The following is a 24,340-nucleotide window of genomic DNA, read 5'->3' on the forward strand; positions in this document are numbered from 1 at the left end:
TCCCAGACCCGCACCCGCGATCCAGGGGAGGTCCAGACTGCTGAAGCCATTAATGTGGAGAGGGCACCTCCTGGGGCTGGGGCCAGAGGCACATGGTCAGTACAGCCTGGGTTGGGAGACGGTCACAGGTCGCAGGAGGAAGTGCTGCGAGGCTCGGCGGGCGGCGCCGAGGTCATCTCGCGGTTCAGGGCCAGCAGAGTCGTTCCATTCCATGTGACCTAGGCTGACGGGGCGATCGCGCCAAATGGTGAAGAAGCGACTGCAGCAGCAGGCTCGGGCGCAGGGCCCAGCGGTTCCCACAGCCCGGGACTTTTCTGCCCCGCCCACCCCCCGCCCCGTCAAGACCCCGCCCCCCGCGGCGGCCCGAGGGGCGGGCCGCGCCGCCACGTGCTCGGACGTAGGGACTCGCCCGCCCACTGGGCAGAGCGCGCGGCAGAGCACCGGCGCTGGGGCGCCACTCGCAGCCGGGCGGCGGCAGGCATGGCCTCGGCAGCGGCGGCGGTGGCCCGTGGAGCGGGTGCAAGGGCGGCTGCTGCCCTGCGGGGCGGCTGCGGGACCGCGGCCCGGCGGCGGTCGCGAGCGAGCCTCGCTCGGCCCTTATGCACAGCACCTGGGACCGCCCCGGACATGAAGCTCTACCTGTGGGAGCGCTACCGGGAGGCAAAGAGAAGCACGGAAGGTGAGTGAGGCGGCGCCCTCCACCCTGAGCCCCCAGTACTTGGGGGGCCCCCTCCTCGCTGTGCTGGGGCGCCAGGTCCGGCCCCATGCGGTCAGCGGGGAAGCCTGCACCCCCAGACCCGCGGCGGTCCGCTGCTGACCTTTAGAGCTCCCCCACCCCCTCTGCATCGTGACCCTCGGTCGTTCCCAACCCCAACCGCGGGCGACATCGCCTCTGCAGTGCAATTCCGGGTAACGCGGAAAAATGCTCCTCCAGAAACTTTACAACTCTTGCCTTTCTCCTGTTGGAAAAGCCGCTTTATCAATTTTGGGGTTTTTAGCTAGAAATCTGCATCGGAAGCGCTTTCGGGGTGTCCAGGGGGTGCCACAGACATACTTGAAAGACAGTCACCCCCACGCCCCGTTAGGTATTGGTATTACTAAACAATAATGATAGTAACAGCCGGAGTCCGGCAGGCGGCGGATTTACCCTGGCTTTTGGATGCTGGGCAGGTGGCAGTACTCGGAAGCTGATTTGTTTTCCTTCTTTGTTTCAGGGGATAGGGTAGGATTTGCTGTGCTTGAAATAGGAGGAGGCCAGGTTGGAGTGTTCTGAGTTATCTGCTAACCTCAGCGACAAGGGGGTTCCAGGGAATGACCACTTTGTAGCCAGATGAACGTAAAATCAGCTTGGTGTGGTTGTTGGTAAGGCAAGGGGGAGGGATGGAAAGAGGACCCAGTAAAGACTAGTGTCAGACACATAAATTGCTCCCTTAATTCTTCCTTGTATTTATGAACGAGGTGCCACATCTCCATCCATAGATGAGAGAGGTCAGACTCAAATTTAAGGATCCTGGCCAAGGTCACACCTTGACCCCTGGTCTGTCTCAGCCCCCAACCCATTGTCCTCTTTGCTGCACTGCCTTGCAGTAGCAGCTGACCATTTGGGAACTGGTGTAAAGGGCCAGTGACAATCCGTTGGTGCTGCTTCTTTCAGGGAAGATTCAGAAAAGCAATCTTTATACTGAATTTTTTGGGGAAGGGGCAGAGGAGGTGGCATAGAGAGAGAGGGAGAGAATATTTTGTGAAATCACATTTTCCATCTTTTGGCTGGAAGTCATGTTTTTTGTTCTTTTGCATTGTTTTTTGTTTTGCCATGTCCTCGGCCTGTGAAAGTTCCCTGGCCAGGGATTAGACATGCGCTGCTACAGTTGCAGCATTGGATCCTTAACCTCCTGAACCACAAGAAACTGGCCAGAAGTCATGTTCATGAGCACATGAGGCTTATTTTCACCAGCTGGGATAATTTTCTGAGGGAACTCAACGTGGCTCGTGATGCAGAATTCTATGAAATAGGGCTTGTTTTAGTTTTCCTTTGCTCAGTGTTTGGTGTTGCATTGGTTTTTGAGGTGGTGTGTGGTGGCAAGAAGACTGCTTTGGAGACCTTGCGAGTTGCAGGTCTTAGGTGAAAGAAATGAAAGGTCATGTAGCCCAGCTTTGGGGCAGGCAAGGCTTTAAATTGAAATTTTAAATTGAGATAATTTTATTTCATGCACTTGGAAGAATTAATACAGGGATCCAACATCATCTTTAACCAGTTTTTAGGTGTTGCATGTACTATATCAATAGCGCTTTCATTTTTATTGCTGAATAGTATTCCGGGCTGCATATGTATCACAGTTAAACAGCTGGTTTAAGCATTGTGAACTGTTCAGTCATGCTTCACTCATCAAACAACATCGGGGTTGTTCCCCGTTTTTGACGATTACAAATAAAGCTGCTATAAGCATTTGTGTACAGGTTTTTGTGTGAAGATAGTGTTTTCGTTTCTCTAAATGCCATTGCTTTGGTTGATTGGCAATTGTGTGTTTAGTTTTATAAGACGAGACAGGCAACATTTTTGCCATTCCCGTTTTATGGATAAGGTTTGCTGCTGCAGGTTGTGGGCCTCTGGGCACATCACGAAGCTCCAGTTTCCTCATTGGTCAAGTGGGGATGGTTGTGGCGGGGAGTGAGAGAACCCATCCGTGGAAGGCATTTAGCACAGAGCCTGGCGAATGAGACAGCCGAAGGGTTGGGTGATGAAGATCAGCTTCTGGCCAAAATTGGGCTGTGGTGGCAGGTAATCCCAAGGTGGTTTTGGAGTAGGACAGCTCAGGGGAGAAATTTGAGACTTGGTAGCTCAGTGACCTTGGTGGCAAGTTCCTTTTCTCTGACCTCAGCTTTCTTAACTGTAATGGGGAGATCAGGTGAAGCTTTTTTTTTTTTTGTCTTTTTGCTATTTCTTTGGGCCGCTCCTGTGGCATATGGAGGTTCCCAGGCTAGGGGTCGAATTGGAGCTGTAGCTGCCAGCCTACGCTGGAGCCACAGCAACGCGGGATCCGAGCCACGTCTGCAACCTACACCACAGCTCACGGCAATGCCGGATCGTTAACCCACTGAGCAAGGGCAGGGATCGAACCCGCAACCTCATGGTTCCTAGTCGGATTCGCCAACCACTGCGCCACGACGGGAACTCCAGGTGAGGCTTTTTAATGTGGGCTTGGCACCCAGCAGATGCTCAGGAGATAGTAGCTCCTGTGGTTATTAAATAACCCGTCTTAGACACACTTAGTAAGCAGTGGAGGTGGGTTAGTTAGCGTTAGGGTCCAGGTCTCCTTTAGCTTAGGGCAGTGCCCTATTATGTGGCCTTGAAAAAGCCACCAGGTCTCTGTAGGCTTCTTTCTGTAGAATGAGGCACTGGGCGAAGTAACGTGTGAGCCTTTTCGAGTGTTGCCGGTCTGTGACTCAGCATTCAGGGTGCCCCTGTCCGGTCCCCACGCCCCCAGCACATCCCTGCTGAGTCCCTGTCTCACCCTGAGAACACCGCTTTCTTCCTTCACCCCATCTGCACCACCTCCACCCTCCTGAAGCTGAAGTCTTTATACGGGCCCAACTTGCATTCATTCACCAAGCATTTCTGAAGCACCCAACAGAGGGTTTAAAGTGGATTGACAGATGGACCTATAAGAGGGGAGGGGCCCACAGTGGCCCAGCACCTGCCCTGACCAAGAGAGGAACCCGGACCCTTACTGCACAGATGGCGAGGCTGGCAAACAGATAAGTGAAGGTCCAGCTTGGGGAAGATAAATGATGGCCCCAGGGACGCTGACAGCAGAGCAGATAACTGCTCCCGGGTGTAGGGGATGCAGGAAAGGCTCTGGGCTGACACTCAGTAGTAGGAGTGAGAGTGCAGAAGAAATACTAGCATTTGAACAAAAGCATATAGTTTTTTGGTGGGATTTTTTAGTTTATTTCTTTGTTTTTAGTTTACAAGAGGACAAAAGAGTTTCGTTTTCACCCTTCCTGGTTATTGCTTTCTGGTGTTTCATTACTTGCCTTAAGCCAAACAGTCGGTTCAGGTGTCTTCTCTTTGAAGAGGCTCCCAGAATGAAGCCTGCTCAGCAGGAGCAGATTTTTATTCTTTTTTACCTTTTCTTTACCACCCTCCTTTTATTAAAAAAAAAAAAAATTAATGTTTGAAAAATAATTTGTATTTTTTAGATCAGTTTTAGATTTACAGGAAAGTTGCATGTTTCCATAAACCCCATATGCAGTTTTTCGTATTATTAACCTTTCCTGTGACTTTGGGACTGTGATATGTGATTTATAATAAATAATGGCACCGAGCTCCCCAAACCCTTGGAATTTCCTAAGTGTGGAGATGGAGAAAGGTATATTTTTGTTATGTGAATCAAGTGACTTTTGGAATAACCTTAGACGACCCTGGGGAGAGAGGCCTGGTTGCCGGGGGGGGGGGGCCCAGTCTTGGGATTGGAGAGTTTTAGCACTTGTGTTTTCTCACCCCCACACCTCCGGAAGGGGAGATGGGGTAGAGATTGAATCCATCACCAGGGGCCAATGATTTGATCTTAGCCTGTGTAGTGGAGACTCTGTAGATGCCTCCATAAACACTTGTAAGGATGGGTGCCCAGAACTGCCTGGTGTGTGAACACCTGTGATTCACCCAGAGAGGACTGGCAACTCCTCCTTTATCGTAGGCATCTCTTCCACTTGGCTGGTCCTGAATTGTATCCTTTTAGAGTAAGCCGGTGATCTAGAAGCCTGTGGCTGGCGGTGTTGCAGAGGTTTCCTCATGACCTTATGATCATAGGCTAGTCCTCACATGGGTTTGGGTTTGAATTTATTCTGTTCGTGTGGTGTGTTTGTGCAATCTCAAGGTGAGAAACTAACCAAAAGGGGTCCCAGGCTGGGAGCGTTCTGGGATTCCCCATAGAAGCCAATGCCAGCACTTCCTGGATGAGTAGACCTTCAGCTCAGGCTGAAAGGCTGAAAGGGAGATCAGAGAAATTGGTAACCCTGTGAGTAAATCTAACCACATATTAACAACAGAATCAGTCCCAAAGAAAGCAGGGGAGGAGGTAAAAGAAACTGGGAAAAAGCAGGAAATACCATAAAAGGTGACGGCGGAAGTCATTCCAATAGATCAGTGATTGTGACAAACTCAGATGAAAAGAGCATCAGCTCAGATGTAAGAAACCCAGCCTAGCTAGATGCTGTTTATAAGAGAAGCGCCCCAAACAAAGACGTAGAAGAGGTTGAAGTTAATAAAACGGGAGGAGACATCTTGGGCAAATGCCGGTCAAGGAAAGCCAGCGAGTAGAAGATCAGACGATTGCTGAAGTGGCACTGAAAGGACATAATGTTTACCATGGGAAGAGGTGCGAATTAAAGGTCATGGACCAAACCTAGCCTCTTGTTTTCTTATGTTAGGTTTTATTGCAACACAGCCACACCCTTTCGCACCCATTTGTTTCCATATTTTCTTTTAGCTTTTTTTTTTTTTTTTTTGGCCATGCCAGCCATTTGTGGAAGTTCCTGGGCCAGGGATTGAATTGGTGGCATCGCAGTGACCTGAGCCACGGCATTGGCAACGCCGGATCTTTAACCTCCTGAGCTACCAAGGAATTCTGTATCCTTTTTTCTGGCTCCTTGTGTGCTGTGATGCCATGGTTGAGCAGGTACAGCAGACTGTGTGGCCTGCACAGCCCGTAATATTTACTAACTGGTCCCTCATAGACAGTGTATGTTGATTCCTGAACTAAAACTATGCTGCTGCTGCTTTTTTTTATAACTAGATTTTTACTTCATTTTTTTGTTCTAAATATTATGGAATTTAGCAGTTGACATGTAAATAATAATCTTTGAAGGGAGGGAAGATAGAACTGGAAGAGATTGTAGAGAGCATCTAATCCATTCCCAGATTTCATGACTTGGGGATCCTTTTTTTTGCTTTTTAGGGCAGCCCTTGCGGCACATGGAAGTTCCCAGGTTAGGGGTTGAATCAGAGCTACAGCTGCCTGGTCTATGCCACGGCCACAGCAACACAGGATCTGAGCCACATCTTCAACCTATACCACAGCTCACGGCAACGCTGAATCCTTAACCCATTGAGCAAGGCAACCCACTTGAACTGGGTCCTCATGGATACTAGTTGGGTTCGTTACCGCTGAACTCCCGAAGCGATGCTTCTATACCAACATGAATGAGTCTCACACAATACTGAGCGAGTTGGAGACATGTACCAGTTATAAAAGATTTGAAAACACATAAGTGATTCTCTAGATCGCTTGAAGAGACACGCATATGTGTGGTCAGAGTCCTCAGAAATGTGGGCGGAATGATAAACACCCAGACTGGGGTGCTGGCTCCCTCCTTGTCAGGAGAATGCAGGTGAGGGATCAAGCATTGTTAAGAGGTGGAGTTTCGGAGTTCCCGTTGTGGCGCAGTGGTTAACGAATCCGACTAGGAACCTTGAGGTTGCGGGTTCGGTCCCTGCCCCTGCTCAGTGGGTTAACGATCCGGCGTTGCCATGAGCTGTGGTGTAGGTTGCAGACGCGGCTCGGATCCTGCGTTGCTGTGGCTCTGGCGTAGACCGGTGGCTGCAGCTCCGATTAGACCCCTAGCCTGGGAACCTCCATATGCCGCGGGAGCGGCCCAAGAAATAGCAAAAAAAAAAAAAAAGAAAAAAAGAAAAAAAAAAAAGACAAGAGGTGGAGTTTCTAAGCTGTGTGGTGGGGAGTGGGTGGTGTTTGTATTATTTTTATACCTTTTTGTGCATCTTAGAAAAATAGCATGACGCATTCATTAGAGAATGAGCTTTTGTTTAGGTGTGTGATATTGATGATCCCGTGGCCACAGGAAAAAAATAGCAAAGAACTTAAGGGAGAAACATGCCACATAGTAATTTTCACATTTTCAGGTAGGAAAGGAGTTTCTAAAATAGGAGAGACCCAGAGGGGCTGCTCGAGGTCGTGGAGTCCAGTCCTCTGCTCTCCCTTTTCCAGAGCCCTTGCTAGTGGCCACCTGGCATCTGCCGGTGTTTGCCATGTGATCACAAGGCTGCCAATTCTTATTTTGGGTGGCCTGAGTCACGGCAAGTGTGTAGTTCCAGTTCCCCTCCCATATGGTGGCAGCTCACATACGAAGATGGCCGCGGTGTGTCATCACAGCCCTCCCCTCCGACGTCATTATTTTAGAAGCTCACCTTCACATTCCCTCTGGGTTGTTGATGTCCCTCGTTGATACTGGGTCCTGGTTCACAGTGGAGGGAGGCTCCTCCAGGGTCAGCATCCTTACTTCTGTCAGACACCTCAGGAGTTCAGTGCTGGGTTAACATAGGGATTCCTATATTGACAAGACGTGTTTTAGAGGAAGGAAGAATGAAAACAAAAATGCTTTTCATAAACTTCCTTATAAATTTTCAAATGTGAAAAATGTTGAAAAAAATGCATTTAGCCAGTTGAGGAAGCGTACTATTTCTGCCCACTTCCTCCTTCCTTCCTTCCTTCCGGACTTGCCTGAGGCATGTAGAAGTTCCAGGGCAAGGGATTGAACCTGTGTCATAGCAGTGACCCAAAATGCTGCAGTGACAATGCCGGGTCCTTAACCTGCTGCGCCGCAAGAGAACTACCCCTCCACCCCCCAGTGCTTCTTTGTGTGCCTGTCATGCATTAGCAAGTGCTTAGAAGAAAATGATAGTTTCTGTTTTCATCTTTTTTTAAAGTTAGATACTTCATGTTATGTCATTGGGTTGGAGCAGAGGGAGGCTAGCTGATGATCAGGCTGGGTTCTGTAGGAAATGTTTGTCCTCGAGTGAGTTGGACCTTAACTTTGAGAAACTCACCTTTCTCAGTGTGCTGGAATTGTGGAACTGTTTTGTACTGAGTGAACTTAGTAAGATAATGATATATGAACTTTCCAAGTGAATTGGGATGTTTCTTCTCTCTTTGGAGCAGGAAAATCTGCTTGAAAAACATAATTGATGTCAGAATATCAGAATGTTATTTGCATATCCATTTCTTAATAAGTTGTGTTTTTTTGTTTGTTTTGGCCTTGCCCATGGCACTCGGAAGTTCCCGGCCGGGGATGGAAGCTGAATCACAGCAGTGACAATGCCAGGTCCTTAGCCACTAAGCCACCAGGGAACTCCTTGACAAGTAGTTTTTGAGCACGATTTATGTGCCGGTTACTTTAGCTATGATAGAGAACAAACAGGAATAGCTTGGGTAGCAATTTTCAAACTTCTTGCTCTCAGAAGTCTTTTACACACTTAAAATTAACAAGGTACCAAAGTTTTTGTTTATGTAGGTTATACTGATAGTACTGACTCTATTAGAAATCAAAGCTGAGAAGTTTTTGTTTGTTTTGCCACACCCATAGCACATGGAAGTTCCTGGGCTGGGGATCAAACCCACGCCACAACAGTGACGTGAGCCACTGAATTGACAGTGCCAGATCCTTAACCCATTGCTCCACAAGAGAGATTTTAAAAATATGCATTTATTGATTAAAAAAACAGCAGGAGTTCCTTTTGTAATTCAGTGAGTTCAGGACCGAAGGTCTCTGTGAGGAGGTGGGTTTGATCCCTGGCCTCAATCAGTGGGTTAAGGATCCAGTGTTGCTGTTGCTGTGGTGTAGACCTGCAGCTGCAGCTCTCATTCGACCCCTAGCTTGGGAACTTCCATATACTGCAGGTTTGGCCCTAAAAAGAAAGAGAAAAAGAACAGCAATAAATCTTTAAACTGTTAACATAAATGACATTTTTTTTTTTTTAATGAAAAGTGACTTTTCCAAAAACAAACCAGAAGAATGTCATGGTTTCACATTTTATTTTATTTTTTTAGGGGTTCCCCAGTTCCCAGGCTAGGGGTTGAATCGGAGCTACAGCTACCGGCCTACACCACAGCCGCAGCCATGTGGGATCTTAGCTGCGTCTTCGACCTACACCACAGTTCATGGCAACGCCAGATCCCCAGCCCACTGAGCGGGGCCAGGGATGGAACCCATGTCTTCAGGGATCCTGGTTGGGTTCATTACCGCTGAGCCACAACAGAAACTCCATGGTTCCACATTTTTACAAAAATATGTAATGTCTGGGCTGATAGAGGACAGCTGGATCCTCAGATCTGATTCTCTATTCATATGTTGCGGTATCAGACCTTATGTAGCCTCTGGAAAGCTCCACTGTATGTCGGTGAGAGAACAAGAGTAAAAGAGGCAGATAATCTCCTTATGAAATTCTCCTCACTCCTGTCAGGAAGTACCACGCATTCAGTGACTTAAAAGAACACAGTGTTATTATCTTGTAGTTCCGAAGGTCAGCAGTCTGAGATGGGGCTCACTGGGCTAAAATCAAGGTGTTGCCAGGACTGTGTGCCTTTCTGGAAGCTCCAGTGGAGAAGGTTTCCTGGCCTTTTCCAGTTTCTAGAGGCTTTCCACTTTTTTGGTTTATGGTTCCTTCTTGTTTCAAAGTCAGCAATGGCCGGTCGGTCTTGCTCACTTCGCATCAACCTGACACGGCGACTTCTGCCTTCCACTTCCACTTTGGACCCTGGCCCCAAGTGGATAATACTGGATGCTCCTTTTCTTTCTTTCTTTTTTGGCTTTTTTAGGGCGGAACCCACGGCATATGGAGGTTCTCAGGCTAGGGATCAAATTGAAGCTACAGCTGCCGGCCTACACCACAGCCACAGCAACACGGGATCCGAGCCGCGTCTGCAACCCACACCACAGCTCATGGCAACACCAGATCCTTAATCCACTGAGCGAGGCCAGGGATCGAACCCGAAGCCTCATGGATACTAGTTGGGTTCACCGGCCGCTGAGCCATGATGGGAACTCCTGGGTGCTCTTTATTTTACAAGTTACCTGATAAATAGCCCTACTTCCATCTGCAACCTTAATCCCCCTGCCATGTAGGGGACCTATCACAGCTTCCAGGGGTTCAGATGTGGATGTCTTTGAGATCCGTTATTCTGTTTACCACACTTTGTTATTATTGTAAAAAAGAGTTTTCATCTCAGAGTATGTGTGTGGGGCTCCCCAGACGGTGCTAATCTAGGAAGAATATTCATTGAATAGATAAGTAAAGGAGAAGGGATGGACATTTATGAAGCACCTACTGTGTGCTAAGTACTCTGCCAGGACTTTGACTTTGATTTTATTGTCACCTGTGCAACCTTGGATCAGTTGCTTAACGTTTCAGCCTTATTTTTTCATCTGCAAATTGGGGCTAGCAGTGTTTTTCTCACGGAGCTCACGTGGTGTTCGTTGAGATAACGAATGAGAAGTGCCCAGTCCGTGGCATATGGAAGGCACGGATACTTACCCTTTTCTGTTTCCTCTAATCTTTGATGAAAAGTTCCTGAGGGTTTGCCAAGTATTTGATTTTTTTTTTTTTTGTTTTTTTTTTTTGGCCAACTTGGGGCATATGGAGTTCCCAGGCCAGGGTCAATCCAAGCCGCAGTCGTGACCTAAGCCGCAGCTGTGGCAATGCCGGATTTTTAACCCACTGAGGTGCAGGTTTGAGATGCCATACCTGCATCTCTGCACTCCCAAGACCCCACCAATCCCATTGTGCCACAGTGGGAGCTCCTGGTCTTTTGATGTGACTAAATTCTCTGAGATTCTCCCTTGAAACAAATGCACTTTTCTTTTGAGCAATTGTTTGTTTTTTTATTAAATGACTGAAGATTAGGTTGTCATTAAACCGTTGCTGTATATAATTTTATTTCAAGGGCAGTTTCAGGTAATTTTATGTTTGGAACTTTAGGAAGCAGGATGGATTTCTATGGAGCGGTCAGAATTACAGATAGTATTGCAAAGTAATAAGATATAATTTTAACTTCTGGTAGGAGTAGTATAAATGTCATATGTATTATTAATTATTCCGATGACTAATTCCGTTTGTCTTGGATTGCTTTCCCCTGGGTATGGTGCAAAATATCTAAAGTCGCAGAAAAATGAAAGCTGCTTTTTAGATGAATAGATGCAATAAAAAGACTTCTGAATTGCTTCCTCCCTCCCCCAGGCACGCTCAGTCCTGAGTTAAGTTCCCGTGTGTCCTGGGTTAAGTTCCCGTGTCTCCACCGGTCAGGGTGACATTTCTTGGTCTCCCCCACTGCCTGTGATGTTGCTCCCTACGGAGCCTGTGCTTCACTATTTCTTGTTTTTATGATCCCTGCACATGCCCGGTACAGCATCTGTCACATAGTGGTTGTGCGGTAAGTGCTTATTGAGACAATTCCTGAGGGCTTAGTAGCTGGAAAACCATTTTACAAACATATTACATGCTATATGATCCCTCTTATATAAAATTCTAGAAAATGCAAACAGATCTGACCAAAAGAACAGCAGTTGCCTGGGGATGGGCAGGGATGGTGGGATGGAGGCAGGGCTGGGATTCAGGGAGGTGTGAGAGAAATGTTTGGGGATGTCCCAGACGATCATCCTCTGTATTTTGATGAGGCTTCGTAAGTGTGTAGGGATGTCCAGACTCTCCAGTGTCTGGTGTGCAGCTTATTACGTATCGTGGGTAGCCCAGTAGAGCGAGATGGTAAAGGCAAGAGATGGAGGAAGGACTCTGCTTTAGCCTGACTTGAGGCAGTCACCCACGCTGCAGGTGGGATCCTAGAAGCGGCACAAGGCAAGTGTCCTCTCCGAACACTTGTGGCCGGAGGAGTGGGGCAGTGTCTGGGAAGAGCCCAGAATGTGTGTGTTTAGAGGTGGATGGGGAAGGGCCGTTTCTGATGGAAGGGTTGGGGTGTGCTGGGCAGGTAACCTCTAGATGTTCGCTTTCATCTTGGTGTCTTTTATCCGGCTGTTGCAGAAGCGAAAGTGATTAACAACTACTGGAGAAAACAGTTTGAGGCTAAAAAGAGTTGCTTTTAAATCTCTAGGAGTTCCCCATCGTGGCACAGCGGAAACAAATCCGACTAAGAGCTATGAGGTTGAGGGTTCGACCCCTAGCCTCACTCAGTGGGTTAAGGATCTGGCATTGCCATGAGCTGTGGTGTATGTAGGTCGCAGACGTGGCTCAGATCCCCCGTTGCTGTGGCTGTGGGGTAGGCTGGAGGCTATAGCTCCGATTAGACCCCTAGCCTGGGAACCTCCATATGCCACGGATGCGGCCCTAGAAAGCAGAAACCCCCAAACAAACAAACAAAACCCTCTAAGGTCTAATCGTAGCATGTTCTTATGAATTTTCTGATTCCCAAGTCACACTCAATTTTATTTTCCTGACTGTAACTAATATCAGCAGAAAGGAAATTAGTGGACACAACCATATCAAATAACATTTGTTGACATAAAACAATATTCTAAAGATAGCTGAACACATTGTTCCCTCATGTATCAGTTGCACCAGAACAAATTCACATTTTTCAGAGAATGAAATTCTCAGTAACAGAACTAACTGGCCTTTGTCCAAGTCTCACTTGACAGAAGGAGGTTGTGGTGTCAGATTTGCTAGAAAAAATCACCTGTGGTGGAAGTGGTGTCTTTTTCTTGTTAATTGGCTATTACAGCTAAGAAGTTTAAGGGTTTAGCATTTGGATATGGAACCTTGAGTTCACTTGTGGAAATGGTGCACAGATGTTAAATACTGCTTCATTTAGAAACAAGAAGTCGAAGAGTTCCCTGGTGGTCTAGTGGTCAGGATTTGGTGCTTTCACCCCTGTGGCCTGGATTTGATCCTTGGTATGGGAACTGAGATTCAACATCAAGCCACTATCAAAAAAAAAAAAAAAGAAAAGAAACAAGAAGTCCTTATACTTTTTTTCAATGTTTTTTAGTTTATATGTATACTTAAAAAAAAAAATTGAAACCTTGTTGTTTTCAGTCTATATATGAACTTGAAAAAGAGACTTTGGGAGTTCTCTTATAACACTGGGTTAAAGATCCTGCATGGTCACTGCAGCAGCTTGGGTCACTGCTGTGGCATGGATTCAATCCCTGGCCTGGCCTGGGAACTTTCTACATGTTGCAAATGCCCCCCCCCAAAAAAAGCCATCTTAAGTAAATATGAACTAATTCATAAATATTTTGAATATTTATGAATAAAGATTTGGTCAAATTAGGGAAAATAAATATAAAATTTGCTATTTTGTTGATGGAAAAAACATGTTGCAAGCAAAGAAATATGACCCTAAACTGGTAATCTTGTCTCTGTTTTCCTCCTGGAAAGTGGGGATGGTAACTAGTGTCTCATGTTAAGAGGGGTCCATGCGTGTTGCTTCGTGGGGTGCCTGGCACATCCCAGATGCACATAATTATTAGCTACTAGGATAACGTGCTGGTCCATTGACTGTTGGGAAGATTCAAAGAAAGCTTTGTGTCAGTACAGGCATCCCTCCACCCCCAGGGGATTGGCTCCGGGACCCCAAGGAACCAAAATCTCACGGATGCTTGAGTCCCTTATGTAGAATGGTGTAGTATTTGCATAGAGAAATCTAGAAGCACATCTTCCTATATACTTTAAACCATCTCTCAATTACTTATAATACTGAATAAATGTAAATGCTAGGTAAATAGTTGTAAATATACTGCAAATGCTGTGTAAATAGTTGTTAAATACAGTGTGAATACTATATAAGTAGTTGCTGATATGCGACACTTCAAGTTTTGCTTTTTGGAACTTTCTGGAAATGTTTTTTCTGTGTGAATATTTTCCATCTGCAGTTGGTTGAATTTGTGGATGTGGAAGTCAAGGATATAGAGAGCTGAGGACAGATGGGAAATGGAAGCTTTTCTTCTGTGTTTGGAAGCTCCAAAATTCTCTGGGAAAAGAGGTTCTTTCCCTTTTCCTGTTTATCTCCTCTTCCTTGTCTTCTTCAGGGACTACATGTCTTTATATTGTTTTGCCCCCCCAGGGGAACAGCTTGAATTCTAGGGCATATACCAAAGAGAGAATCCTAATTAATTAAAGAAAAATGTCCCTCTTTTTTTTTTTTTTTTTTTTTTTTTTTTTTTTTTTGGTCTTTTTGCCTTTTAGGGCGGCACCCACGGCATATTGAGGTTCCCAGGCTAGGGGTTGAATCCGAGCTACAGCTGCTGGCCACAGCTGCAGCCACAGCAATGTGGGATCTTAGCTGCATCTTCGACCTACGCTGCAGCTCATGGCAACACTGGATCCCCAACCCACTGAGGGAGGCCAGGGATTGAACCCGTGTCTTCATGGATGCTAGTCAGGTTCACTAACTTCTGAGCCAGGACAGGAACTCCTTTTCTTCTTTTTTTGTTTTGTTTTGTTTTGTGGTAAATTTCATCTTAATGTCTCTTGGGATTGCGTTTTTTTGTCTTACCGCAAAGTTGAACTGCAAAGATTTCAAGTGCATTTCAGCTTTTCTCTTTGAATATTTGTGACATGTTTGGTGGTTCCTGGGTTCAGACGTCTGAGGTGTGTATGTTTGGGCCTCCGAATGGAGCATGTTTTCCTCCAGGTTTTGTTTTTTAAGATCACTTGTTGGCTTCGACTGAAAAAAAAACACACAGTGCAAAAGTTGAGAGTTACGTTTTATTTGGGGCAAAATGAGGGCTTAAGCCGAGAGGCAGCCTCCTGAGAAACCGGCTCTGAGGAGGCTGGGGAGGTCAGGATGGATTTGCCTTGGAGGGCAGGTCGCAGGGATGGAAGATTGCAGAACACCAGGTATCTCCAGTTAAGGGATGCAGCACGTCTCTGGGAAGGTGCAAGGGTCTGGGCTCGCTGAAATCTTTGCTTCGATGTGCACCTCAGCTCTGCAGACCCGCGTCCCGTGTTTCACAGCCAGGGCTTCCTCTGGGCTCACTGTTGGGAGTGGCTGCAGTCCGATGGCTGCTTGGTGGCAGGTATTCGTTTCCTGCCGGAGTTCTCTTAGGGCTCTGGCTCACCCCGGAGGTGGCTGCCCTCGCTGCTGTGACATCTTTTGTTTTGTTTGTATGCGGTAAAGGCGAAGGGGGAGGGCACGCCGCCCGCGCATTTTCACAGAAGTGCCTCGGGTCTCCCGAGGGTTACTGCCAGGCACGAGGAGCAGACCTTGAAGGGTTTTAATGTTTTTCTAGATACGAGGAGAGGCAAGAATTGGTTCATAAAATCTGGAAATACCTATCTGAAGACCTGTTCTGCCAGTTTCCCAGAGCACAGAGTGCCTCCGTCCTGATCTCCACCCAGGAGGTGTCGCCCGTCGGCAGCGGCAGCGGCGTGTGATTTGATTCACGTGGTGGCAGTGGCAGGTGCCCATTTCCAGGTCACACAGGGCAGTGAAATCTTTGTATATAAATCTTTATCCCCATCTCTGAATATTCCTTAGCATACGTTCCTAGAAGGAGAATTACTGGGTCGAAGGGGATGAATATTTTTAAAAGATGCTTGGTACTTATTGCCAACCAGCTTTCCAGAAAGCTTGAACTGATTTAAACTCTTAATGGCAAGAAGTGAGGCTGCCGGTCCCAGCACCAATTCTGTGTTCTGTCATTAAAAATAGAAAGGGTAGAACCCCTAACCCCCAGAAAACACCACATGCAAATAACAATAGGAGCAGCAGAAACACTATTGCAATCTCACCTGAGAAAAATGGCATCGTCCTGTTGTTTCTTAGCCAAGGAACACATGCTTATTATAGAAAAAAATGTAACTGAAATAAAGACAGTAAAACCATTTGTAATCCTACCTTTCAGAGAGAGCTCCTCTTAACTGTCTAATCGTTTTAATTTGCTTTTTCTTTTTTAGGGCTGCACCTGTGGCATATGGAAGTTCCTGGGCTAAGTTCTGGCCACAGCAAAGCCAGATCCCCGACCCACTGTGCAAGGCCAGGGATCGAACCTGCATCCTTATGGATACTCTGTTGGGTTCTTAACCCACTGAGCCACAACAGGAACTCCTCAGTTATTTTTCAAAAAGCAAATTATGGAGTTCCCCTTGGGGCTCTGCAAGTTAAAAACCCGACACAGTGTCCATGAGGATGTGGGTTAAGGATCCGGCATTGCTGCGTACCTTGGTGTAGGTCACGAATGTGGCTTGGATCCCAAGTTGTGTTGCTGTTGCCGTAGCCAGCAGCTGCTTTTCTGATTAAACCCCTCACCTGGAAACTTCTGTGTGCCACAGGTGCAGCCCTAAAAAGAAAAAAAAAAAAACCCAAACTGGAGGAGTTCCCTTGTGGTGCAGTGGGTGAAGGATCTGGTATTGTCACTACAGTGGCTTGGGTCACTGCTGTAGCATGGGCTTGACCCCTGGCCCAAAAACTGCTGCATGCCATGGGCGAGGCCAAAAAAAAAAAAAAAAAATTGGAATGATTGAATGTTTACGTTTATTAGCCATTTAATTTCCTTTCTTGTGAGATATAGCCCTTTTTGTTTATTATATTTGTATGGCTTTTTTTAAACATTAAGGATATTAGTCTTTTACTATTTATCTTTTAATTTTGTCTGGTATAATCCTCCCCCCAAAAAAAAATTTGTGATTTTTTTTTGATACACAGATATGTAAAATTTTTACATTGCGTATCTGTTGGTATTTTCTTTTTGTGATTTATTCTCTTGCTGTTACATCCAGAAAGTTGTATTCTATTCCCAGATTAAATAGTAATCTATATAGTTCTCCCCCCTGTTTAGTATTAAAAAAACCTTAACTTTTTGATTCTCATGGTGTTTTTTTTTGCAGCATAGTATGAAGGAAAATCTTTTTTTTTTTTTTTTAATTTTCCCACTGTACAGCAAGGGGGTCAGGTTATCCTTACATGTGAAGGAAAATCTTAATTGATATTCTTTCCATGTAGCTAAGCAGTATTTATTTAGTCAGACAAAGAGATAGACGATTCCAGGCAAATATTATTCGCCAGTATTCAACTACAGTATATTCTGCACAACTTAGAGTAGTAGATCGCCCATCTTGTTGAAAATAGGGCATATGAGTTTAAGATTGGCAAGATGGATTAAACTCGAAGTGGAGACTGCCTTTAATGCCACATTAAAAGTTGAAAGTGAGAATACTAAGTGGCTGAATATCTTTGAAATGAACTTTTAGCTAGGAGTCCTTCAGGTGCAAGCAATAAAAATAAAAACACCTGAGTCATATTGGTTTAATTTAGATAAAAAATTTAAAAGATTTTTCTGGGCTTGTGTAGTTGAAAATCCAGCAGTAGTACCAGCTTCAAGCTTGACTGACCCAAGTTCAAGTGATGGCATAGAGTGGCCTCTGTCTCCCCACCTTGTTCTCCACCCCCTCCCCATTGGCCTCTTTTTGAAGCTCATAGAAGTGGTCCCTCATATCTCCAGATTTATGTCCTCAGAGTCCATGCTTGGAAGAAATGAATGTCTCTTGAACTGCCCTTATTAATCCAGCAGTTTCCTTGGTTGGACTCACTGGTTGGCTGTGGCTTCAGGGGACAAGTGAGGATGATTGGCCACGGGGTGTTCCGTGCCTGCCCCCACATGAATCCGTGTTGGTGAGGGAATTCAGGGGTTCTCTGTGGTCAGGTCTGGATTAAGTGCTCTTTTCCAAGAAGCAGGAATGAACCTCTCCAAGACTATAAAGTGTGAATGGTTTTTGTGGTGGAGGTTTCTCAAAGCCGTTCAGCATACTGGAGAAATAGAGGGTGTATCAGTCAGGTTAGGCTAGGTTATGTTGCAGTGACAAGTGACACCAAAAACCTCAGTGGCTTAGTATAGGCAGCTATAACACAGTTTATTTCTCACTCCTGCAAGGTCTCCTGGGGCCTCAGGCAACTCTCCAGGGCAGTTGCCCTCCCTGTGGTGGCTTCGCCTTCCAGGCTTCTCCATTTTGTGGCACCTTGTCACTTCTGCCCACCATCTATTGACCAGAGCAGGACTGGGGGGCATGAGAGGCAAAGGCAGGGTTGTCCCTCCCAGGTGTCCAGGTGTCATCACAGGTAAATGGATAAACAAAATGTGAGATACATGCAACGGGATGCAATTTAGCCTTAAAAGGAAAGAAATTTAGGCACATGCCCTGACTAGGATGAACCTTGATGACATTATGCTAAATAAAATAAACCAGTCACAAAAGACAAATGCTATGCGATTCCCTTATATGAGACACCGAGAGGAGTCAAATTCATAGAGACAGAACGGAGAATGGTGGTTGCGGGGAGCTGGGGGAGGAGGGTTGGGGGGGGAGTGTTTAATGGGTACCGAGTCTCAGTTTTGCAAGATGAATAGAGTTCTGGAGATGGATGTGGGATCGTTGCACAGTGATGTGAATGGCCGTCATACCCTCTCCACTGTACCCTTTGAATGGTCAAGATGGTAAATTTTCGGTTATGCATATTTGTGCTGCACTAAAACAAACACAGGACCCCAGAAGGCCCACAGATTATTCTTTGGGTGGGCCCCCGAATTTCCCAGCCCTCTGAGGGAGGAGCCGGGGGAGAACCAGAAGCTGGTGCCTGTGCAGCAGTGCCCAGTCTGCCACCCTGTCCGGGAAAGGTGCGCCTCCCAGCAGCAGAGCCGTCTCTCCACTTCTTTGTCCTGTTGTATAGTCTTGCTGTCATCATCCATCAGGCACAAAAGGAATTCGCTGTCTAAATTCGTACCCACTCTCCTCTCTGCTTTGGGAAAGGACATAACTGACTAGTCAAGGGCCCTTCTGTTTACACTTCGGAGTCCACAGTTTAGACAGACCATTGCTCTCTTTCGGAGTGGTTGGCATTCTTTTATTTTGCTTTGTAGTGACTTGCAGTTATTCTCAGCCCTATTTTGAAGTGGTTGCATGGGGTGTTAAGATGCTTTTAAGCTGCTGATGTTCCTCGTGTTTATTTCGAGTGATGACAAAGTGAACACCCAGGCTTTCCGGCGATGATGTTCATGTGACTGACACGCCTTGGGCTTTCCCTCCGGGGGCGGGGGGGGGGTCGTTCCTGGGCAGCTTCTGGGGACGCAGCGACTGTTAGCACCATGTTCTAGCGGAGTCCTGTTTCCTTGAGGGCTTTGCTTCTTCTCAGGTAGCAGAAAGGGAGATGGACTTATTGCCAGCACCCTTTTCTAAATAGAAACTTGTAATGTCACCAGGCTGTGAGAACTTCCCTTGGAAAGGTCATTTGTGAAAGAAGAGCTTTTGGTCAGTCTGTAAGCGATCCGGCTTCACTTTGTATGGACAATGGCATGTGGTCATGTTCGGAAAATGATATCACCTGCAGTGGTCCATTGATGTTAAAGCCATGATGGTCTTTGGTGTTAGATGCTGGAGAGCTTAGGACTACGGGCTTCTCCCTATCTGCCTTCAAGTTTCTCCATTTTTAATCTTTATTTTTTTTTTTTTTTTTTTTTTTTGTCTTTTTTAGGACTGCACCTGCAGCATATGGAAGTTCCCAGGCTAGGGACTGATCAGAGCTGCAGCTGCTGGCCTACACCACAGCCACAGCAATGCCAGGTCGAGTCACATCTGTGACCCACATTGCAGCTCATGGCAATGCAGGATCCTTAACCCACTGAGTGAGGCCAGGGATTGAACCCAGGTTCTTCTGGATACTAGTTGGGTTCATTACCACTGAGCCACAATGGGAACTCCTTTCAGGTTTCTTTGAATGTTCTGTCTTTCCTATCCTCAGATGGATCTTACTTGAAAAAAAAAAATAGGGCCAGGGTTATTGTCTAATTGATTTTGACAAAAGAAACCAATGAAGAAAAGGAATTGTTGGTGAATCTTGACTTTTGGATTTTCAATAGACTTGGTCATATCTAGGTTGTCAGTGGGAGAGAAATGCATTCATTCATTCATTCATTCATTGCCTTCTTTGGCCTGGACATTTGGTGTGGGGACATCAAGGCTTGGTTTTCTGTTAGTGTAAGATGGCATCTTACCCTGGCCATGAATAGGCTTTGGGGGTCAAGCTCCCTGACGTTTTCCACAAAGTTCGTATTTGTGGTTTTTTGGGAGAAGATTCTATGGCTTCTGTTAGGTTCTCAGAAGATTCAAGGAACCTTCTGAAATGCTCAGAATATGTCGTTGTGGCTGGTATGATCCCCTGGAGTTGTTACCTGGTGAAAGTGGTATTTTTGAGTATTTCACATGGCCCCTTAGAAGTGGGTAATGTGAGAAAGAAGTGAGCAGAGGGGGAGGAGGCAGCACTGTAGACTCTGCGGAAAGTATCACAAAGAAGAAGGGTTGATTCTGTCTTATTTAGAAAATCAGTGCACCCTTCTCACATGCCTGTCGGGTCCCATAATCCTGGGGAAGTGCATTAAGATTGCTTTTGAGTGTCCAGCTCTGAGACTTCCTGAGTTCAAATCCCTGCTCTGCTGGTTAGTGGTTGTGTGAACTTTAGCAAATTATATAATTTCTGTGTGCCTCTAGTGTCCTCATATATAAAGTGGGGTAATAGACATTTGCCTCATGAGGGTGTGCTTATGAGGTGATATGAAGTACTTCTGAGCATGTAGTGCATGGTAAGTGCTTATAAATATTTGCTCTCATGATGGAGCCAGGAGATGGTCCTTAGTGCTGGAAAGTGTAGTACAGTACAGACAGTTCAGGTGTAGTAGTAAGATGCGACACTTCACTTTTTGTGTGCCTGTGTTGGTGGTTTTGTACCGATCTCCAGGAAGTTACCTGCTTTCAGCATTTGTCTACTGATGAGCTGCTACAGGTAAATTTTGGTGCCCCAAACATCATAAAAGGTGAAAGAATGCCGTCACATACCTTTAAGCAAAATGGGACAGCCTGTGTTCTTGTCACAGAATGTCGCATGATGAGGTTCTATGTGTTGAATGACTCCCTGTGAAATGACTGGATGAGAATGTCATGTTTTCCATTTTGTCTTCAGAAATACATTGTGCAGTCTCTGATCCAAATGTCATCTGCGATATGGTGACTGAAGATCCATGGTCTGAGATTGCACCTGTGATCAATTTCTTTGTCGTTACTAGGCTCTGGAGAGACGCTTCTAGCTCTTTGCACTCATCTCATCTGAAATTTCTTTTGTCAGTTTTAAGCTTTTTCCGCTATGGGTAGAAAATAGAAGGGTATGAATTCTCATCTGTGTTCCATGAAAGCTAAAAAAATGGCTGCAAAGTTGGTGTCCTCAGACTTCTTTTAGATACCTTGCTGAAGATGATGTCATACTTGGGGCAGAGTAGTGAGGAAGCTGACAGATGACATCGTAGTGATGATTTATTTCACTCTCGCAATGTCTTGGACAGTCTCCTATCTTCTTTTGCTTTACTTTTTTAAAATTAAATTAAATTTTTTTTTAGGGCCACACCTGTGGCATAGAGAGAAGTTCCTGGGCTAGGAGTTGAATTGGAGCTACAGCTGCTGGCCTACACCACAGCCACAGCAACGCCAGATCCTTAACCCACTGAGGAGGCCAGGGATCAAACCGCAGCCTCATGGTTCCTAGTTGGATTTGTTTCTGCTGCACCACAATGGGAACTCCTGTTTTTTTGTTTTTTTTTTAACAGAAAAAAACTAAATATGTAGCATAGAATAATAGGTTGATTTGGCACAGGATACCAGAATCTTACATAATTTTTTAAAGTTGTATTCTTAGAAAGTCATTTAGGAGAACATATTTTGATAGAATATTAAATTTAGAGTGGAATACAAAGCTATATACATGCGTCAGGTCAACTCGTAGAAGATATTACAATGAACATATTGGCAGCAAATTCATAAAACGTTAACATTTTTTTTTTTCTGGGTGATATCATAATGGGTGGTATTTAAATTTAATTATCTACATGTTTCTCTAGGCTCTAAAATCTAACTGGCGTGTATTTTTTTTTTTAAACAAAACAAATCCTTTCGTCATCTCAAAGCAAATGTATTTTTATAGCAGTTTTATCAGGACATTGTATATATATATTGTACAATTTACGCTTAAAGCTTCCCATTTGGTTTTTAGTGTAATCAGAACAGCTGTTCAGCCATCCCCACAGTCCATTTGAGGACATTTCCATCCCCCCCCCAAAGACAGTCTGTGTCCATTAGCAGTCACTCCGTTTTTCCTCACCCCCCAGTTCTAGGCCGCCGCCACTCTCCTTTCCGTCTTAATGGACTTGGCTGTTCTGGGTATTTCATATAAACGTAATCATGTACTCGGGGGTCCGTTATAACTGGCATCTTTCGCTCAGCGTACTGTTTTCAAGCTAAAGTTGATCATTCCCGCACTTTGGTTCACTCATTTTGTTTAGACATCATATCAAGCTTTGTTTGTCATGCGGTAAAATGTATTTTTTTCCCTTCTAGAATTGGTTCCTTCGATTATGAGCAACTTGTTGAATCCAGATGCGATCTTCTCCAACAATGAGATGAGCCTGTCAGACATTGAAATCTATGGCTTTGATTATGATTACACCTTGGTATTTTATTCTAAGCACCTCCACACACTGATATTTAATGCTGCTCGAGACCTTCTCATCAACGAACACCGGGTAAGGGCCTGGGGACCTGGCCGTCATCCTCCCCTTCCCCGTCAGCATTTGGAGACCAGCCCTGAGCTGGCATAGTACGTGTTATTTCGTAAATTGTTGCTGAATGAATGAGTAGATTTGGTTCTGTTCCAGTGACTGTATCTGGAAGATTTTTGTTTTTTTAAACCACTTGGAGTTCCCTGGTAGCTCAGCAGGTTAAGGATCTGGTGTTGTCACTGCTGCTGTGGCGCAGGTTTGATCCCTGGCCTGGGAACTTCTTTGTGCTGAGTGCGAGGCCGGAAAAAAAAAAAAAAAAAAGACTACTTTATTGAGGCATGATTGATACGGAAAAAGCTGGAAAACAGTATATATTTGGTGTAACTCGATGAGTTTCAGGATAAGTATATGAAACCATCACCACCATCAAGGTCATGAACTATCTGTCACCTCCCAGAGTTTCCTCCTTCCCCTTTGATTATCATTCCTGTTATCTGTGCGTGTTGGGACGGGGTGGGGGGTGAGAGTGCTTAATGTAAGATTTACCCACGCAGCAAATTTTAAGCATACGGTGGTACAGTATTGTTAGCTGTGGGTTCTGTGCTGTGTAGTAGATCTCCAAAACTTATTCCGCTTTCCTAACTGAAGCTTTGTACCCAGAAGATAGTTTTTCTTTTAAATTTTTTTATTATTTTTATTTTTTTATGGAATAAAATACATACATTTACACACAATTACATTCACACAGATTATTATAACATGGATCTTAAGAAACAAATTAAGTGACTCCCACTGGAGAAATGGAATGGAAAATATGCTGAGACAAATAGGAAATTTATTCTATACTTTATCCCAATTTTATGGCTTTCATCTTTACTACTTAGTTTTATCTATTACATTAAAATTTTTCTTTAAAAATTAGCATTCTATTAAATTGTTATATTCAACTAAAATTTATAAAGAAGAAAGCGTTATATACCGTTAAATATTTTATATAGCATAGTAAAAAGAATAACTTAACTGGTAAGCATAACAAAAATAATACACCCTCTGAAAATAAGTAAAATATAAAATGCATAAATTGGTTAAAAAACAGTGTAACTATATAAATATGTCCTCACAATTTGTTCCATCTCATTGATTCTTCAATAAAGGCATTACACCATTCTAGGTGATGTGATAAACAAGACATTATAGACTTTACATTGTATCATGGAGAGAAATGGTTATTAATAATACAATTGTAGAACTGTATTATTTAATTGTACAGTTGCATTGTTTAATTATAATTATCATAAATTCTTTGATGGAGAGGAAATCAGAATCAGATGTAAGACTTCAGCATTCCAAGAATGATGTCAAATGACCCCCTTCATGGTGGATTATGCACTTATTTACTATCAGATATATTTCTTCTCCAGAGATTCCTTGTTTGTGTATCGGTTGTAGATTTTTGGTTTGCAGTTATTCTGAAGTTTTGATGTAAGAGTCTATATGTATATGAGATTGTTTTAAGTTGTTCTCTTAATTGCAAGTTCATCTCCGGTGTCCCGCATTTGTACCCACCTCTTCTCATGATTTCTGATTTTGATGGTATAATTGTGCGTGGATGATTTCTTATCTTTACTGTATATATACCTTTACTGGTGAGCCTTGTCATTTGTGGAATTGTTTCCTGTTGCTGATCTCTTCTTTCCTGCCTAGAGAAGTTCCTTTAGTATTTGTTGTAAGGCTGGTTTAGTGTTGCTGAATTCTCTCAGCTTTTGCTTATCTGAGAAGGTTTTTATTTCTCCTTCAAATCTGAATGATAGCCTTACTGGGTAGAGTATTCTTGGTTGGAGGTTTTTTCCTTTCATCACATGAAGTGTATCATGCCACTCCCTTCTGGACTGCAGAGTTTCTGCTGAAAAATCTGCCGATAACCTTATTGGGGTTCCCTTGTATGTTGCTTGTTTCTTTTCCCTAGCTGCTTTCAAGATTTTCTCTGTCTTTAATTTTGGTC

General features: G+C 44.8%; 1 protein-coding gene across 1 annotated transcript in view; it reads left to right on the plus strand.

The window, feature by feature from the left end:
- The window catches only part of NT5DC3 (5'-nucleotidase domain containing 3), a 66,813-nt gene continuing 42,902 nt past the window's right edge, over positions 430–24,340 (plus strand). Inside the window, 2 exon segments of the mRNA XM_005664189.3 lie at positions 430–679; positions 22,178–22,362. Coding sequence (XP_005664246.2) covers positions 481–679; positions 22,178–22,362 — 384 coding nt within the window. The 5' untranslated portion in view covers positions 430–480.

The sequence above is a fragment of the Sus scrofa genome, chromosome 5, assembly GCF_000003025.6.
Source record: "Sus scrofa isolate TJ Tabasco breed Duroc chromosome 5, Sscrofa11.1, whole genome shotgun sequence".
Classification (NCBI taxonomy): domain Eukaryota; kingdom Metazoa; phylum Chordata; class Mammalia; order Artiodactyla; family Suidae; genus Sus; species Sus scrofa.